Here is an 18,777-nt window from a genome sequence, read left to right on the forward strand (position 1 = left end):
TATAGTAAAGCCGTGGCCTAGAATAGACAAAGAACATAGAAAAGTATTTGTATGGAATTTGTATGGAATCATCATATTCTGTAAGACACTCACAATGATCTGTCAGCTTCAAGGTTTCATTTTTAGTCTCACACATACAGATTCTCCTGTTTATGGAACAACACACCTAGTTAAAAGCAAGTGCACTTCCCCATTTTCTTTGACATAACTTCAGAAGTCTACGATTTCCTCTTTAGAAGTAAAAAAAAAATGACAAGAAAAACGAAAGCATATTGCTTCAGAGCAAAACGTTTCAATTTGTGTCTCTGTGTAGTTTCAATTCCAAAAATACTTATAACAAATAAATACAGAGCGACTGACATTTTATTTTTGTCATACTTTCAGTTACATCTTCTAAGTGCCTTATCATCACAGTTCTTTTCAAACTTTTGTAAAATAAATTCTAGATGTATTCTACAGTAGATGAATTCCAGATGAATAAATGTTCTTTTCACTCCAGCGATTTCACTTGACCACTATAATGTTAATGCCACTATATTTCTTCATTTTAAACTAATTTTAGACAAGACTACAAATCTCCTTATAATGCATAAAATAGAATGTGACTACATGTTCCTTGCCAGTCCTCCACAGGGCAATTCCGATTACAACACAGTACTTCTCAGTCCAATCTGTCAGCTGCAGTTCAAGAGGAGCAAATGAAAAATGAGAACAGTAAAGAGCTGGGACAAAGGAAGTAAAGGAACAGAGACAGGGTTCTTTAGACTGCGCACAACGGGATGTTTTTAAGCACATATCAAAGGATATTCACAGCAATTGTTAAATGATGTAGTAGATGTAGGTGATGTAGTATTGGATTTCATTTCTTTCTGTGTAGACTCAATTATACCTACCAAAAGAAGCTTTGAGGTTTTTTTCCCCAATAAACACTCGCTAACCAAGAGTCTCAAGCATGTACTCCTTAAAGAGAAACATGCTTTTTCTCAAGGGGACACAGACCTCAAGACAGCAGTGCAGAAAGAGGTGAAAAGGCAGATCAGGAAAGCTAAGTATTAGGACAGGGAAAAAATAGAGAATACCATAGCTATAGTATGGACGATACCAGGAAGACATGACAGGGCTTGAAATCCATTGCCAATATCTCTCATAAATGTAATGGTAATACTGTACCTTTGTCAAATGGCATGGTTGGGCAACAAATGGCAAATTATTTAAATGTATTTTATACCTATTTTTATTTAAAACCCACAACCACCACAGTTAATAGAGCTAATTTCCCAGTATCCAAAGAGTGTGTTAAAATCAACATGGTAGAGGTACATTGGCAGTTTAGGAGAATTAATTTAAGGTGCAGATCGTCTATGTGACACTTTTCAGTCTGCTTTTTAAGATGTCCTTAAATTTTCAAACCTTCCACTATCTATGCAAGAAATGTATTAATATTATTCCTAATCCAAACAAATGCCAGCCCAAGTGACCTACAGTAACAGCTACAGGCCAGTTGCTCTGGATTTGGGACCCAAAAGGTATCAGTGGACTTTCCAACATTGGAAGTGTCGGTGGCAAGAGCAACCAACTTGAGTATGTGCTTACTGCATTGAGACATGGTAACAGAGTTATTGCCTGCTGTTGCTTTCTCACTGACTACGTACTCCATTTCAGGAGAGATGGGGGGGTCCGTGAGATGAGGAGGGCTGTTCTTGTGTGCAAGAGATAACATTACATACAGTATAAACAACTTCTACTTTCATCTGCAGTGAGCATTCAATGTTTTGCTATCCTGTGGCTATAATCTTACCTATGTACTGTATATGTCATTTACAGTTTTTGGTGCACACAGTCCTCCCTCATCAAATAAAGTGTTTTATGGTAACTTCAGAAATATTGTTAAAGAGCTTGATCTTAGCAAGGAGTACATCATTCTTGGTGACTGTAATGTGAATTGGGCTGACAAAACATTACAAAGAAGCTATGGGAGAATTACAAAACTTTTATTATTATTCTATCAGATCACCACATGATCTTAATATCAGTGTCATATTGAGTATACTGAAAAGGGAATTCAACAATTTTTGAGGAAAAACAAATAGAATGGGCTGATATTGCTTCTAGAAAAATGTTAAGAAAGCATGCAATCTATTTATAAGCACTATTAATAATGTGAATAGAACGTATACTGTATGAAAAAGCTTAGAAATAATCACAAATAAAGAAACTAACCCTGGTTCAATAAGCAGTTGTGGATGAAAAAGTAGGACCCCAAAAACTGCATCAAAGTCCAGTTTACAACAAGATCACCAGTTTTTCAAAAGTTTACGTAACAAAGTAGTTAATGAATTAAGGAAAGCCAAAGCAAACGTTTTAATTTATATAACTGACAAAGCTAAAGGAAATAGCAAGCTGATATGGAAACATCTTGACAATTTATCTAAAAGATTAAATGAGAGAAATTAAGCACCTCTTGATAAAATTGATATACTGATCTATGCTGAGAACACAGTTTTTATGTACATGCAAAATCCAAACAGCAAGTAGCTCATAAACTAAACACAGCTATGATAATATCAGACTGGCTTTCAAATTCACGCCTTACATTAAATGTAAGAAAGACAGACTATGTACTTCTCTATCAAAAAGAAGGATGAACATTGTAAATGGGGAGCATACAATCTCAAATAGAACCTCATTAACTTCAAATTTATAATGTACATCACATTTTTCTTATTGTATACAAGTTGATCAGAAGCAGGAAATTGTAAGCTCAGACCCCTGTATGTACTGGACACAAAATCAACACATTATCACTATTACATTGTAATTAAGAATTACAATCTACAGTACTTCTGCTTCATTTGATATTTGCATGTGCTTTGCAGATGCCTGTTTGGTTTTTAGAATCATAATGTTAGGCCCCCGCCTTTGATATGTTTTATATTCCTCTGTTCTGACAATATTAGAAACACAAAAGCCTCTACTAGGCCTGATTGTTTAGTGCTGTATAAAGCCACTGAATTTGGAAAGTCAGCATTTTCGGTTAGAGCTTTTGAGTTTATGGCTTCTGAAATACAATAAAATCCAGCAGTAAACAACCATCTGATTTTATATAATTTAGAACTCAAGAGAAACCATGGCTTAAAACAAATTAGTCATGTGATGACATTAATGTTCTAATGTATCTTTCAACAACTAACATCATGTCATTGACCATTCACTTTTCATTCAGAATCCAACTTGTCATTATTTATTCTATGATTCATTGATAATAATCAAATTATTGAGATTGATTGAGATATGGATTTTGACTGGGCTACTCCAGGACATTGATTCTTTTTTTTGTTTTGTTTTTAAGCCACTCCAATGTGACTTTTGCTGTATGCTTTGGGTCATTCCCCTGCTGGATAAACTGTCCATCTTCTCCCATGTCCTAGGTCTCTTGCAGCCTGCAACAGGTTTTAACTCCAAGATTGTTTATATTTTGCTCCATCTATTTTGACAAGTTTTCCAATCCCTAAAGCAGAGAAGCATCGCCATAACATTATACACCCACCACCATGTTCCATGGTAGGGATAGTGTTCCACCAAACGTAGCATCTAGATTGAGGTCAAAATTTCAATCTTGGTCTCATCAGACCATAGAATCTACTTCCACATGGTTTGTAGATCTCCCACATGCCTTGTGGCAAACTCTAGATGAGATTTTATGTGTGTTTTCTTCAATAATGGTTTTCTTTTTGCCAGCACCCATAAAGTGCAGATTTGTAAAGTGCCCAGGCTATCGTTGTCCTAAGATCACTTTCTCCCATCTCTGCCATGGAAGACTGTAGCTCTGTCAGAGTTGCCATAGGCCTCTTTGGTTTTTTGACCTTGATGCTGAAGCTTATGTATGGAAATTCACTAACCAACTGTAGGATCTCTCACAGACCAGTGTATATATTTTGCAATCATTTGAAAAACGTTGATTGTACACAGGTGGACTCCATTAAATAATTCTGTGTCCCCTGAAGAATTATTGTTTGTTTTTTATTTGTAATTACGAAAAAGCTTTAGAGTTGTTTTTACATTTGGCATCACAGAATGCTTTGTGCTGATCTGTGGTAAGAATTCCCAAACAAATCCATTTTGATTCCATGATATAAGAAAATGAAATGTGAAGAATGCCAAATGAGGTGAATACTTTTTTGAGCTACAGTAAATACATATTTTTAGTGAACTTTAGTGCAGCTTAAGAGCTGCACACTACCCCTGGTCAATAAACTTAACTAAACCTAAACATCTCTTCCAATAAAAAGTCTGGAGAGAATAGTTGAGCGACACATTACAAAGAACACACGGAATCTTACTGCGGTTTACATACAGAGAAAGGAGGGGGAAAAAGATACATTGTTTAATGTGGTATATTATCATATTGACCAAGTAAAGATGTTTGTAAGAATCTTATTTGGTGACTTTTACTATGCTTTCAATGCAGTACAACAACTTATACAAGCACAGAAACTCTCAAAGAACTTCAAATAAAACAGTAATGTGAAAGGATGGGTTCTCAACCTCTTAATGGGTCTCAACAGGTCAAAGTGGGTAAATGGTTATCTGATATACTGTAAGCTACAGTTCTACTGGATCACTACAGGGCTGTCTTGTCTCTCATATTGTACATTTTGTACTCTACCAATTCTAAGATCAAACAATCAGACAACACTCTCGTTATGTTTGCCGGTGACACAGCCCTGGTCAGCTTAATAAAGGAATATCATTATGGGCCCTTTCCAAGTGATTTTACTAAATGGTTTGATGAGTTCCCTTTGATGTCAAATGTTTTAAAGACAGAGGAAATGATAATTGATTTTAGGGAAAACAAAATACCCTTCCAACCAACTTTAATTAATGGTCAGAGTTTAGAGGTTGTCAATGACTACAAGTCTTGGAACTGATCATAGACAAAAACCTGAGATGGGACAAATGACATATCAACATTTCTAAAAAAAAGTCAACAGACTGTTTTAAGGTAGATAAAACAACTTGTATTTCAACAATTTACTGCAAAATCATTAATTGAAAATGTTTTGGTTTGGCAACATCATTAATGTTAATTGTAACATTTTGGGAAAATAAGTAAAGATAAGCAGCAAAATCAGTGGGGAAAATCTTATCAACCGAAATATCCTCTACAAACAGTTTGAAAAACTATGCTCAAAACCCTGTATGCATTGTACAGGAAAACACTGAAAGTACTTGACAAAAAAATCAATACATTATCACAATTGGAATATAATTAAGAATTATAGTCTTTTTCGGCTTCATTTCATGTACTTTGGAGATGCCTGTTTGGTTTTTAGAATCATAAATAATCTTAGTCCCACTCCTTTGAAATGTTTTATATCACTCTGTTCTGACAGTACAAAAAACACAAGAGCTTCTACTAGGCTTTTCTGGTGCTGTATAGAGAAGAAGGCTAAGAGCATTATGGATTGTCTGCTCACTCCCTCCAATGAAAATTTACGCTACTACCATATGGGAAACTCCTCTGTGTCCCGAAATGTAAAAGTTACAGACTCAGCAAATCTTTCATCTTCATTACAATCTTACTCTCATACAATGTGAAGTAACTTGCTTACTGTATCTCCTGAAACACTACAGTACTGTCTGCTTTGTTGGTAATGTTTTAATGTCTTTGTTGCATTGTTGTGTAGGATTTTACCATAAAACAAATTTCCCCTAGGAGATAAAGTTTGAACTGAAAATAAACTTTTTTTTTACCACAAATTCTAAAGACCTTTATGAATAAACATGGAAGACAAAAATTTATTTTCCACAATTTCCACCACAGTAAAATTCACTGCAGGGTTCAGTCACCACTGCTTCCCTTATATAACTATTTCAATCCTGGAAGTGATTATGTCACACATGGCGCAATTCTATTTCTTTGTGATTCGGGGTATACTGTATGTATACATCTGGGGTCAGGAATGAAAGTTCATTTCATGGATCCTTCTACAGTATCTGAGAATGAGTCATACTGTACATCTGAAATTGAAGACTTGTTTGCATGTGGCTTACTGCTTTTACATTAAGTGGTGGTTTTCAATAATGACCTGATTCAAAGGACTCTCTTAGAGCCCTCTGCCATCCATGGACCTCCAGAAATGCTTTCGAACTGGAATGACATCAAAATGTCTCCGGTAAAGGTGTGACTATACAAAAAAGCACAAGAAAATGGAATGTTACCATCTCATTAACTTTTAACTAAATTCATTGAGCTATTTCCCAGCTGAATAGTAGATGTATAGAGCCATAAAGAGACAGAAATTAATCCCATAGCACATTTCACATGGCTGTTTTTCATACTATGGACAGATTCGGCACTGACATCTCATTGAAGTTCAGTTTAATCACATGCTCAATTCAGGCTGGACGCTCCACTGATGGGAGGTATAGTGCAATGAGACTTTTATTGACCTGCTTGATGGAAGTTTTAAGTGGGATTAATGGTCACATCAGGAGACCTAGTGATTAGGTTGTACAAAGTGGAGGAAACAATTTCTTATTAAAAAACTAATAGAAGCTGACTAAGTGAATAGGCACATTTTAAGTAATTTTCAAGAATGTATACCCTACTGCCTCTGCATATATATAGATTAAGTGTACATATTAAGAATAAGATTGCTTTAAATGTACATTGCTCAACTTTTACTTTTACATTCACCATTCAGGATGATACATGTACTGTACATCCTGTACATGGACAGGGGCGGTGCGGTGGCTAAGGATCTGCGCCTGGGGCTGGAAGGTTGCCGGTTCGTATCCTACAGCTGGCAGAGGAATCCTACTCCGGTGGGCCCCTGAGCAAGGCCCTTAACCCCAACTGCTCCAGGGGTGCTGTATAAATGGCTGACCCTATGCTCTGACCCCAAGCTTCTCTCCCTGTCTCATGGAGAGCAAGTTGGGGTATGTGAAAAGACAAATTCCTAATACAGGAAATTGTATATGGCCAATAAAGTGATCTTTTCTTATGTATGACATATTTATATTGTCATCCACCATCTCTCTAAACATGGCTTTCTGTATGAGTCCTTACGTTGAATTATGTCAGTACAGGAGCAGAGTTAAACACTGTTAGTCTTAAAATAATTACATGTAAACACCCTAATATAGTTCTCACTCCCTTCTAATGATATATTATAATATTTCTAATACCCATTTACCCTAGTCCAATCAAACATACTCAACATTTATGGTGCTCAACAATTGTCTGCTACCCATTATACAGTATAAGGGAACTCCAAGCAAAATTATAAATCTAGTTTGGAAAGCGTTAGCATAATGTCTTGTCTATGTGTCTTGTCTTAATTCCACTCTGTGCTTGCACAATCTATCCTACCCAAAACCGTCCCTTGATTCAATAAGTGAAGCAACTTCCCACTTCTTTTTCTGATTTGCTGTGTAGTGGGACTATTAGCTGCAAGTCAGTGGTGTGTGAAGTGAATATCCTACAGTACATGTAAAATGCTTTAGGGCCCTTTGGGTCTCTATGATCACCAGTATCCTAAAGAGCAGCTTCAGCTACACATTTGAATAACAAGTGTTTTAGAAATTCGGACATTATTGAATCCAATAAAAAATGGCATTTCTAATATATCTGTCCCTAAGTGGTTAGTGAAACTTATTTCTTATAAAAGATGCTGGAAAAGGGTTTTCATGCACAGAAATGTTGCATGCCTGTTTTAACAGATATAAAAATAAAATTGAACCATGAAATTAAAATTGTTATATTGAACAATATGCACATCTAATACCTTTTTTAATTTTAAGTATTAACAGAAAAGACCAGAAACACTTCATATTGGAGGTTACTGCAAACGTACTGCTCTCTTCCTTTAAGAGATAACACTTTTGATACTTTAATAATACACATTGCTACACTTTGCCTTTGCAAAATCAGTGGGCCTTTAGATAAATGGCCAACAGATGAACCAAAAGAGCTTATTAAATCCGTTAATAGGAATATGGCATTTTCTACAGAGCAATAAACTGCAGCTAGTATTTGCAGACCTTATACCATCTGTTGAAAGTAACCTTGGTGTTCAAATAAACTTGCCACTGGGATGAATAAAATATGTAACAGACAAAATGTAAGGAGAAAATTTAATCAGGAAATCACAACTATTGGCTAACGAAAACATTTTACTGGATCAATTATAGAGAGATGGAAAGAGGCTTATTTTAATTAATAATGTCTATCCTACACGAAAATTGAAATTTGATACACATAATTGCCTCTGAAAGCCTTTTATCAAATTGATGTCTTTTACTATATGCATTGTCAGTTTTTGATAAATTGCTCATTAGATACACACCATAGTAGAAAGTACACTGCAGCCCACCTGTTTAATTCATTCAAAAAGAGACCTGAACGGATATGAGTTCTTGCATAAATGCATTTGTGGTAATAGTCTCAGCTGCAGTCTATTTTTAATTAAATGACAGTTTACATTTTTCAACCACAGCGTCTCTTGTAGACCGGGTGACTTGAGTATTTACTGGAAGAACAAATTGATAATATAATTGCTATTACCTCAAATACAAAATGATTTGAGTGTGCTACAGTAAGGTACTACCTTGGAAATAAATATGGAATCTTTGTTCTTTTAATCTGAAGTGTTAGAAAATATAAAAATTTAGAATAAAATGCATTAAACATGAAATGCATGAAATGTGAAACATTAATTTTGAAATTGTGTAAAGAATGTAACTGAATGCATCACACCCACTTAAAATTATTGTTCATGACTTCCAATATCATTTTTAGTTTTATTTGTATTATATGTTATAAAATTAATTATTCAGCTTGCAAACCTGTATACAGTAGTCTCAATAATCAATCCTGTGTAGGCCTTATTGGTTGAGCAGTCCTGTGTTTGCATGACGTCCTGTAAAAGGCTGAATTTTTGTGAATTACTCTAGAAGCTCAAAGATTTTAGGGTTATCTTTTCATCTTTTCTTTGTCTCATGACCAGTAAGAAAAACGTTTCAAACACTTTATATTAATTTCCCCATATTTTCTCCAAGATCTTGTTATTAGCTATTGAAGAACTCAATGGATGTAACCACCACTTGACAAACGCACTAACCGCAAAATTGTCTCATCAATGTCAAAAAGACAGTATGCAGGTCTAATTCTAATCCTTTTATGAAAAAAAAATCTATTGTCAAAAAATGTTGCCAGTCTTGCCTGGATTACCATCAAGCCTAGAGCAGTATCTTTCCTCCACTCTCATACATGAATCAAATGAGAAATATTAAAATCCCCATAGCTTCCAAAGCATATTTAAGCGCCTTAGTGTTTTGAATGTAAGACCTACTGTGTTACAATAATTACCTTCAAAATATGACCCTTATACTTGGGTATAAGAGAATTATATTCATGTGTACCTTGTACTATGAAATGACTTCATTTGTTAGATTCTGAATCTCTTAGATTAAACTGAATATTTCTACAGTACTACAGAAGGTGAAAAATTTCGGGGTCATGTTAGAGTATACCACATCAATGTAACCTTCCTAACTGTGAAACCGTGAAAATTTGTTGTCTGATATGAAGGGAAATTATTGTTACAGCTACATGGGGAGTACTCAAACACCTACTGTAGCAAGTGTCAACATTTGTAGTTCTCAGGAGCTTCAAAGCAAGAAAGGAACTCAGGTGTTTCCTGAGTGGAAGAGGGTCTGAGACACACTGATCAAAGGAATCTTCTGGCTTACCTGGGTTAATTAAGTACTGGATAGAAGAGTCTTCATCAATAGAGGAACAGAGGATAAAACCAGGCTGGTAGGCAGTGAGTCAGACAGAGAGGAGAGAAAGTGGAACAGGAGGAAGAACAGGAAGACACAAGGCAAGAGAAGAGACAGTGCCAGACAGGAAGTTTTTGTTCCGATCAGCCTTTGAGAACAGATTCAAGTTATGTATTTGAACCTTGTTAAGAGAGCTTACCATTCTGTTTTTAGAAAACTCCTAAATTCCTGGGTTAAAAATAGATCTTTTCCAGTTCGCGGATGCCCTTTTTAGAATAGGGAGATAGGTTCCCATTCATTTTGTAGCATCAGGTTTATAGAGTGAGAGATTTAACTCTAAGATGTATTCTGTTTGGTGTGGAAGGCAGGTTTATCCGAGGTGTGGTGTGGTGGCTCTGCGGCTAAGGATCTGTGCCTGTGACTGGAAGTTTGCCGACAGAGGAATCCTACTCCATTGGGCCCCTGAGCAAGGCCCTTAACCCCAACTGCTCCAGGGGCGCTGTACAAATGGATGACCCTGCACTGTGACCCCAAGCTTATCTCCCTGTCTGTGTGTCTCATGGAGAGCAAGTCAGGTTATGCGAAAAGACAAATTCCTAATACAAGTATACAGAATGGCCAATAAAGTAATAATAATAATTGCTTACACTTATATAAGCTGGACACTCCACTCAAAGCGCTTTACAGGTAATGGGGACTCCCCTCCACCACCACCAATGTGCAGCATCCACCTGGATAAAGTGATCTTATCTTACAGTATCTCTATTTTTGGGCTGGTGAGGTTAATAGGTTTATAGGATTCTCATGGTAGGTAGCAGTCTCAGATTCTTCTGGTTGGTCAAGATGTAGGACATCAAGACACCATGTTTGTAAGTAGTGTAGTATAGCTTGTCCAGTACAGTCTATTGTACGTTTTATTTATGTGTGTGTTGTTTAGCTTGTGTATTATTACTAATGAATATTAAATAAATATTTGTTTAACCAAGTATGCCTGTTTTATTACTATTTCACTGAAGCTGTGCTAATGAACAAAGAACTCATTTGCATTTAATTATGCTAACTGCTCAGGTATATTGTTGGAAAAGCTTCACAATTTGGGGGTTATGACTATTTTGCTTATTGACTAACCCGCTCAGCCCATTTTCTGTCTATTGTCCCTAGGTCTAACAATATACTTTATTTCTACAAAGCATAGATGCATTTGTATTTATTTTTGTCAGCCTTGTAGGTTAAAATCATGGAATAGATACTGAAAAAAATGATCTATAGACCTAACCAACAAAAGAATTCTGAATCAATGGCACTGACATAGTACAGTAGCTAAGGAATGAATGAGGATTTGATTTCCTGTTTTAGTCATAAGCCTTCATGAAATGGAGGATAACTAGCATCTTAACTTTTCATCCAACATCAGAAATTCAATGAAAGTTTTAGTCATGATTAAGGATAATGAAAACATAGTGGCAAATGTCATTCAATTTGTGAAATGGTTGGAATGTTACAAACCTGGCTTTTTTCCCCCAGACAATGCCCCTAACAAAGTAAGCCAGTGAGTAAACACAGTGTCATTAGGGTCTTCTAGATTTCAGGTTACATCCTGAGTAGTCTAATAAACAAATCAATTAAGACCAACTATGTAATTATAACGATCCTCAGGTGAAATAAAAACACCTTCAGAAACTGACTTTGATACCCCTGATGCACCAATATTTTCACATACAAAATGTAAGAGAACAACCTGTGTCCACCAAGACTAACCTCTGTGAGTGTGGAGGGGAACTGGCGCTCATGAAGTCGAAAGGCAGGCTGGCACTGGAAGGTGATGGTGATGATGACTCCTAGACAGCCCAGGTGAAGCCTAGCAGCCTGAAAGATGTCTTCATTCACTGACTCTGAGCAGTGCAGTACCTCTCCACTGGCAGTCATCAGACTCAGACGCACGACCTGAGGGACACATCGGAGCTTCATCACACATCGACATTTGCTTTCAGAGTATTGATCAAATGCTTGTCTCCTTCACCCGCCTTTTCATTTTCTCCTCTATTTCTCTTGCTGTACTAGAACATGACAAAGTCTACAAACACTTGAAATATCAAATATAACTAACAATATCTTAACTCACAAAAACCTTATGCACTTAAAACACTTGCATAAAGTACTTTATTTAAGTGCTTTCCTTTTCCAACTTTTACTTTTGCTTCTTTGGCAGTGTTCCACTAATGATGGTACCGGTGTCTCATCTACAGAGATTTGTGCCTGTGTTGTGTTCCAAGACAGATGTTTCGAGAACTAAGTGCTAATTATGATCTTTCATTTTATGAGGTACAGTGCAGGCAAGAGTAAACAAGTAAACAAAAAAATGAGTGCATACAGTACAAACTTTGCGTCTTCACTCAAGTCAACAAAATGATTCACACAATACTCCTCAGTACTGTGTCCCTCAGTCATATTAAAGCTCTGTGAGACAGCTCTTATACTCCTCTTTGAAAACACAGGACCAACCATTATTCACACACCTGCAAACTCTTTTATAATCTAGGTTTCCAACCATGCACTCAAACACAGACCAACAAAATCAGTAAAGACAGTATGCAGGGGTAAATACACACAACACAAAGAAACAAAGTGAGAGAGAGCACATAACACTAACACAAAAACAAAATCTTGTACTAGCCAGAAGCAATTAGACAGTCACACACACTGGGTGGATGTAGCTATTCACAACTGTGTACAATTGTTTTGTGTCTGTGCATGTCAGGTAATAAGAGTTGAGCTGATGTGTCCTTTGTTTTCTTGCTCACACATTATGTTTGCTGAGGAGATTGACATGAGAATCAGGAATCAATTTGCATTTTGCCTGTAGCGTGGTGCACTGTCTTACGTAATTCACTGGCCAAAGACCATCGATATGTGGCAGTTGTGGTGCATTAGATGTTAGTGAAACAATTGCTTAATTTTATCTGTTTCTCTACTGTGCATGTTTAAATCTGCTTAATATGGAATATTAATATGGAATTTTACAACTAAAAGGAAATTTTGCTAAAAATTGAAGTATAACAGAACATATACAGTATCTAATGTACCTAATGTAATGCAAATTTCAGCAACAAGTAAGCAGGAAACAATTTAAATTTTGATTATGAAACATTTCACACATAATGTACTGTAGCAGCTTTTAAACCATACTGTATCATACCGTATATATACAGTAGTATATTTATACAGTATACAATCACACTGCAGTTCTTGGCCGTGTACACTCCTGTTTCGGTATATCTGTGGATAAGACATCATGTGATTCATGTGAAATATTGGGAGACGAGACCCAGCAGCTGTTTTGTTTTGATTATACTATGAATCATCCAAGGTTTTGAAATGATAAAAGAATCAAATATTTGTTGAGTTTGCACGAAAGAAAGTGGTACCCTATGAGAAGTGGCGTACTGCTTGCAAAGTAGCTGATTTTAACAAACTTAAAGAGCTTATTTTTGCTTGAAGAATTTTAAAATGTCTGCCTGACTGTGCTGTAGCTTATTTCAATGAGAAGGAAGTTACATTACCTTGCTCTTACAAGTTCTTACAAATCAAAATTATTTAATATTAACTAGCCATTTCCAAATATATGAATTTTAGAACTAATGTAAACCATTTACACTGTACTATAAATATAAATATGTACATATCAATTTGGAAGAAAAAAAGAAAAAAAAAGCTCATCACAGAACATGATCTTGTTGTCTCTAGTAAAGGTGTAGCAGAGCTACAGACATTTAGAAAAATATACATTCTTAATAATATAAGTGACAACTAGTACCAGAATGCACAAATGACTAGATGGCCTGAAAAACATTTTTCCTTTCCTTCTCTGGCATTTGCCTCTGAATAGACTTTCATGTCAAGATCAGGTTGACAAGAATAAGTGAATGTAACCTCCGAAATGACAGGCACATATTCACATTTATAAATCATTTACAGTTGCCTTCAAGAATTCAAGTGTTTTGGAAAACATACCTACTGTATATATTATTTGGAGTCTTGACAAGCAAGTAAAGGTATTTTAAATTATACTGATACAGTACTTGTGTATGATCCCTTTAACTTAGACTTCTTTAAAAGACTATTTTGATGGATCTTTGTGAACCACATATAAATATGAAGTTAACAACAGCTTTTCTCTTCAATTAATGTCCAAGAATTTTCTCAACAGCAGATCAGAAGTAAAGACTGTTGTGACCCTCTTCATACATAAAAATAAGAAAACACTAGGAACTGTGTAATTTGCTGCTTGGGGTGCATAACATGGGCAATGGATATTGACTGGATCAAGTCGGATTCGTTGTTTGTTGACCACAAATGCAGATCATTTTCCGTAACATCACAAAACTATATTACCATTTTCATTTTAACCAATTAGCTATTGTGCTGTTTGAATCCTGCAAATTTCTAAAACAATCAATATATCACACTGTTCACAAAATAAAGCTGCCATCACATATTATACATGGAATAACAGTAATTCAGGATTTACTGAACTTTTTACTTCTTGATTAACAGACTTGATATTAAGTGGATGTGCCTTTTAAGAAAAAGAACAGGGCTAAACAACAACCAAATCCCCTCCAGATTATTTTAATAACATTAATTTCTTTGGTCCAGATGCTGCTGTCATGTTAGTACATGCTTATTAAATAATGTGCTCAGGCACCTACTTAGATCAATTATTTGATGAGCCTGAGTTCTGTTTAGCTGGGCAGCTTGTCAGGTTGCAGATTCCCATTGGTTTTTTGTCTGTGAAGTCTAGCACTTAACTCCCGGAACACCTGTCTTGGAACACAACACTAAACAGGCACAAACCTCTGCAGATGAGACACCTGTGTCGTCATTACTGGGACAATGCCAAGCAGTAAAAGGAAATGGTAGAGGTCTTTACTAACCCAACCGAAAAATATAAAAAGATGTTGTTCATTGCTTTGCGATGTTTCCCACATCAAACTAGGAAGAGCTGATAAACTACCTCTTATACTATGATTAATTAAGATCATGCATGTGTTTTAATTAGGAGTTTATCTTTTCTCATGAACAATTATTTACTGTATTTTCTGTATAATCCCAAAGTAAATTAATTTAACTGTTTAAAATAAAAGTTAAAATAAAATCCCGGGAAGGGTTTGCCTACTGCATATTTTATATTTTTTCACAGTACAAGTAAGGAAATATAAATATGGTCTAAATGCAATATATTGAGCAGCACAGACAACTGAAGATTTCCATTATTCAGTTTAAAAAAATACCACAGCCAGAGGAAAGCTCCACCTTGGTTTTAATGTGTTTCTTCAAAATATCACCTTAAAGTGTGCTCCATAGTTTCTATAATACCTTTTTATCTACTACAATGCCAGCCTTCTAAAGAGGAAATACTCTATGGAGCCAGAAAAGAGTAGATCAAGCATGTTGATGTTTTTTTCTCCTTTCTAGATAATACGTATAGACAGACTGAATAATCATTTCCTCCAGAGATCTGGCTTTGAAAGGCTGCTAAAAGCAAACTACCGCGAGGAACACAATAAGACATTATGTTTCCTCTGACAGACCTGCTTCTTGCTTAAAGGAGAATAAAAAAAACACGTTGTGATCTCACCTGCGTAGACAGAATGCCATGATCTACCCCTGTGTTGTGGGTACCAGTTCCAGTTACGCCAGCAGCAGACACCTCTGCCACGGCTCCTAAACTGATGAAACAGAGAGAGATGGGATAAAACGCTGTCTTCCTCAAAAGATTATCTGTGTGACTTCGCATGACCTTTTTTTAGGATTTATGGCTGACAGTTCAGTCTTGGAATATGGCAGTATTCTGTTTTTTTCTAATTCTTTTTTAAAACGTAGCTGAAAAGATATTGAATTTGTGTTTCTAGCACTACAAATACAATTGCAATTAAATACTGAGAGTTTAATTGTCATCATTTATAAAGCTATAACAGTTTTGTAATAATTGCTAAACCGCAAAAATATCTTACATTCTTGTTAAGGGACAGATATTAAGGGCTAGGAAATGTCCTGTATACTTTCAAACTATGTCCAGGTATGGATATTTCAAATTGCTCTTCTCTGTGGCATAGAATTATGTTTCACATTACCATTTTTTAAATCACATGTAATGAGTATGTGATGTAAATATTCTATACTGTACAGTATATTCCAAATAGAAATTCTTTATTGGTATTTTTGTATTCTCCAACTGAAAATATCATGTAAATCAGATTCTTTGATAGCAGTATTACAGCAAGTCTATGGGAGTAACCCACCTTTGGGTTCCAGCTTTGCAGGATTTCCCTTAAGTCCTTTACTTGACTGACACATTTGTACATCAAATCAGAGAGAGTATTACTTTTAAGTTGAACAATGGTGTGTGTGTATTATTTTCCTGCCACGTCTAACTGATAAGTCCAATTCTTTTGGACTACCCAGCAAACTTTTAGTGGTTTTTTTCCTCTAAATTTTGGAAATACCAATTAGTTTTCCTACACAGTTGTTTACTGTATGAAATATTATTAAGAAGCAAAAATTATTTATCTTCCCAGTTGTGTATAAAATGACTACTGCACCACTATGCTCCTACTCAGGAGAGACTGTGCAGACATTCTCCTCTAGTGCATTTGCTCCTGCAGTGCCATAAGCCAGTTGTTGCACTACACACTTCACAACACTGACAGGAGGAGTGGTGTTTCTCTCAGTTACATCACTGCAAGCGGTTATAGTTCTGTTACAAATCCAAGCAAGCCCTGGCCACCCATTCCTGCCCTAATGCAAAGAAGGATACTCACCACTGTGTAGTACTGCAGTTCTCTTACATGACAAAAATGTAAAGGACATTAAAAAATTATTTAATTGACGGCTTTGTTAGCAAAGCAGGCAACTATTCATATCTATCTAAACATGTTAAGATTTCTAAGCCTTGCATTGAACCATATCCAAGTGAAAAATGCCTGGTTATTATTGGGAAAGTATTAATTGAAAATGAATGACATCATAAGTCCATATGCACACAGACTGGCTGAAAAATTTGGTTTCCAACAGCAAGAATTACCAGCAGCTGTCAAGGGAGGCTGGAGAACCTGTTTAAACAGCTGGATAGCTTATTTCACACACCTATAATCCCAAGTGTAAAGATTCTATCTGTGGACCATTGCACATAGTTGACTGAGTCCAGGTTGAGCCCTGTGACCTGGTAATGCAGTTAGAGTCTAGCAACTTTCTACTGATTTTGAGATAAACCAGAACTCAACCTGAAGCTAGAAGTTACAAATTACAACCCTGTTTCAGTGTTTTAGTTTTACCACCTAATGTATCTTACATACAGTAACGTGTTTCACTATTAGAATAAAGTTGTGGTGTTAATTTAATTAATATTCATGCCCTGTGTATGTGGATCACTAGGAATCAGATATGCTTTTATATAAAAAGTCAATATAATTGTCTAATAGATGATACATAAATTTAATTTCTATAATATATGGAAATATAGATCTGTCATGTCTGACATCCCTCCCTAGCGGGCGCTCCACTACTCCTGTTATTGTTCCTGTGATAAAGCTCCCCAGGTGTACCTTCTTAGGTGTATTATTTAAAGACTAGCTCCTCCAGTCCTCGGGGCTCATCATTAGGGCAAGGATGTCGCGAGGCCCGCCTAGCACCAGGAAACCCTACGGCCGTCTCTGGATGGAATAGGCCTCATCCCCGACACCTCCTGCTTCCTGAGCCCGGGGTCTGGAGGATCTCGCCCCGTCACCCTTGGACCTCCATGTATTGTCTGTTCGTGTTCTCCCCCTTCCCGGGGATTTTAACCTTGTTGCGTCCCAGGATGGATTACTCGCCGCTGGACTCTCGCACTGTGCCCTGACCTGCCTTTGGACCTGTTTGGATTTGGATGCCGTTCTTCGTCTCCCCCGTTCACTGTCTCACGGACTGTCACTATTATTTTGTGCACTATGAAACCCCTGTGTGTTTCCTTCTACCACGCCTCCTGTTTTCTCCAGCTTTTACTGCATCGCATAGGGTCTACCACAAAACCTGACATGGATTTCAGTCCGTGGCCATAACAAGAGCACGATTAGAGAAGCCATAGCACAGACATATACAAGTGACAAAACGTTCTTCTTGAGCTTCTTTTTGATTAATGGGAGTGCAAGAACCCATGACTGCTGTGTAGAGGCTCAGCCAAGTTTATGATATTATTGCAAAACTCAGTCTGTGTTATCTAATCGAAACTCTATCACAGCAGCTAGTATTTATCACATCTGATCTCTGATGTTATGTCTCAGCTTTGGGGATTTAACAAATTCCAAATACAAGAGCTGTCACAAATCATTACTAATACATTTCAACATCTCTCTAGAAATCTGTTAACGGGGGGATATATTTAATCTCCAATTACTGAAAGACTAGCACCTCATATTCGCAGATGTGTTTTTTTTTCTACAAAGGGAGAAAACCTATCATAGTTAAGCGTAGGCAGATGAAAAAACTAAGCTGAGCATATCCTCCTGCAGATTTTAAATTACTAGGCATTGAGTAAACGTCCTGTCTCCCACATGTACAACAATTTACTATTTTTATAGGCTATTACATTTGCTCTCATAGTTTCACTATTTCCACTCCACTAACAATTCCAAGAAAATGACAAGCCTGAAAATGAATAAAAGGTTGTGTTATTATAAATCCTTTTCTTAATGTAGAAAAATACTACATTTAAAAATGTATAAACACGGTACAACAGAATGTTTTATGAAAAAAGATGAACTCAGTAAAGTTTGCGGCTAAAAACAATGTCAACAAAAAAGAAAATTGAAAGAAGCGCTTTGTACATGACACACTTTTTAATATTAATGACAAAACCTATATCTGATGAAGGCTGATTGATGAAGAGCTTCAGAATCTCAAAATGACACTGATCGCATTCATCTGTTCTTGAACAAGTCTTTTGTTGGCAAGTGG

At 36.2% G+C, this 18,777-nt stretch overlaps 1 protein-coding gene across 1 annotated transcript in view; it reads right to left on the reverse strand.

Annotated features, from left to right (window-relative positions):
• The window catches only part of LOC148840017 (L-gulonolactone oxidase-like), an 89,372-nt gene that overhangs the window by 44,553 nt on the left and 26,042 nt on the right, over window positions 1-18,777 (reverse strand). The window contains exons 5-6 of the mRNA XM_088936408.1: window positions 15,425-15,515; window positions 11,545-11,730 (exon numbers count right to left, since the gene is read on the reverse strand). Coding sequence (XP_088792534.1) covers window positions 11,545-11,730; window positions 15,425-15,515 — 277 coding nt within the window. The remainder of the gene's footprint in view (window positions 1-11,544; window positions 11,731-15,424; window positions 15,516-18,777) is intronic.

Source organism: Atractosteus spatula, chromosome 2 (assembly GCF_055471065.1).
Source record: "Atractosteus spatula isolate fAtrSpa1 chromosome 2, fAtrSpa1.hap1, whole genome shotgun sequence".
NCBI classification, from domain to species: Eukaryota; Metazoa; Chordata; class Actinopteri; order Semionotiformes; family Lepisosteidae; genus Atractosteus; species Atractosteus spatula.